Raw genomic sequence first — 1,348 nt, 5'->3', positions numbered from 1 at the left:
CCCCCCCAAATCCTCTAAGTCACCTTCCCGCTTCACCCCAAATCCCCCATAATTCACCCCAAAAAAAACCCACCATGGCGGAGACGACGCGGGACACGATGATGGGGTCCCCCCGGGCGCTGTGGGGCATCCCCCGACGATCCAGGATGTACAGACACGCCTCCAGCACCCCTGCGTCAAACTGGGGACCCCCCCCCCAAAATCACGGGGGTCCCCAAATCCCTCCAAACCACCCCAAAAATCCCCCACCCCTCTCAAAAAAAACGCTTCTCAAAAAAAAAAAAAAAAAAAAGCGGTTTCGGGGTCCCCCCGTGTTGTTCCGGGGATCCCTTATAGTTATGAAACACCCACGTTGGTGGTTTTGGGGACCCCCATGATGATTTTAGGGACCCCCCCCATAGCGTTTCGGGTATCCCCCAAATTTAGGGTCCCCCATTTTAGGATATCCACCGATTTTTGGGGTGCCCACCGCATTTTAATTGCCCCCGCCCCATTTCCCGCACGGATTTCAGGGTCTCCCCAATTTTTTTTGGGGGGGGGGGGGGGATTTCCCCCTTTTTTGGGGGTACCTGCCCGTAGTTCCAGGAGCGCTCGGCGATCTGGTCCTCGGTGCCGTAGAAGATGCGCCCCGTCTCGTTAAGGACGTACTCGTTAAGGTCGCTCGTTTTGTCCATGTAGACGTTGTCGTCTGGAGGGGGGGGGGCGCCCCAAAATCAGGGTTGTGTCCTTAAATTCCCCCTGAGCCCCCCCCCTTGAACCCCCCAACTGCCAAATTGAGACTGGGGAGCCCTGAAACCGCTAAATCTCACCCCGGGGAGCCCCGAAACTGCCAAATTGAGACTGGGGAGCCCCGAAACCGCCAAATCTCACCCTGGGGAGCCCCGAAACTGCCAAATCTCACCCTGGGGAGCCCCCAAATTGCCCAAACTCGGGGTTTTTTGCCCCAAAACGGGGCTGGCTCACCAGGGCACCAGGGGTTGAAGAGGAGGAAGAAGTCGTTGGCGTCGTCGAAGGGAGCCGCATACTCCCCCACCCCCGTGCGGGTCTTGATGCTGAGGCGGTAGCGGCCGATGGGAGCGTCGGGCGGGGCCGTGAGGCAGATGTTGAGGGCGGGGCCTCCCGGGGGCTCCGCCCCCTCCTCTAGCTCCTCTTCCTCAGCTGTCCAACCAGTGGCCGAGGTTTCGCCCAACGGGATGAGGACGTGGGTCCCCTTCGCCACCTGTGGGTTGGGGCCTGCGGGCGACAACATCCCCCCCCCCACCCCGGGGTGTGACGTCATCACCTGGGCAGGTGAGGTCACCACCTGGGCAGGCGAGGTCACCCCACCCCGGGTGATACCATCGCGCCC

At 61.0% G+C, this 1,348-nt stretch overlaps 1 protein-coding gene across 1 annotated transcript in view; it reads right to left on the bottom strand.

Moving 5' to 3' along the window:
• TGM1 (transglutaminase 1) overlaps positions 1 to 1,249 on the bottom strand; it is a 9,516-nt gene extending 8,267 nt beyond the window's left edge. The window contains exons 1-3 of the mRNA XM_010573318.1: positions 964 to 1,249; positions 570 to 688; positions 39 to 181 (exon numbers count right to left, since the gene is read on the bottom strand). Of these exons, the coding sequence (XP_010571620.1) occupies positions 39 to 181; positions 570 to 688; positions 964 to 1,249 (548 nt within the window). The remainder of the gene's footprint in view (positions 1 to 38; positions 182 to 569; positions 689 to 963) is intronic.
• Positions 1,250 to 1,348: the final 99 nt, after the last annotated feature.

Source organism: Haliaeetus leucocephalus, unplaced genomic scaffold (assembly GCF_000737465.1).
Source record: "Haliaeetus leucocephalus isolate CR32 unplaced genomic scaffold, Haliaeetus_leucocephalus-4.0 Scaffold374, whole genome shotgun sequence".
Classification (NCBI taxonomy): Eukaryota; Metazoa; Chordata; class Aves; order Accipitriformes; family Accipitridae; genus Haliaeetus; species Haliaeetus leucocephalus.
The sequence above is the reverse complement of the archived record's forward strand: the minus strand, read 5'-3'. Positions and strand labels throughout refer to the sequence as shown.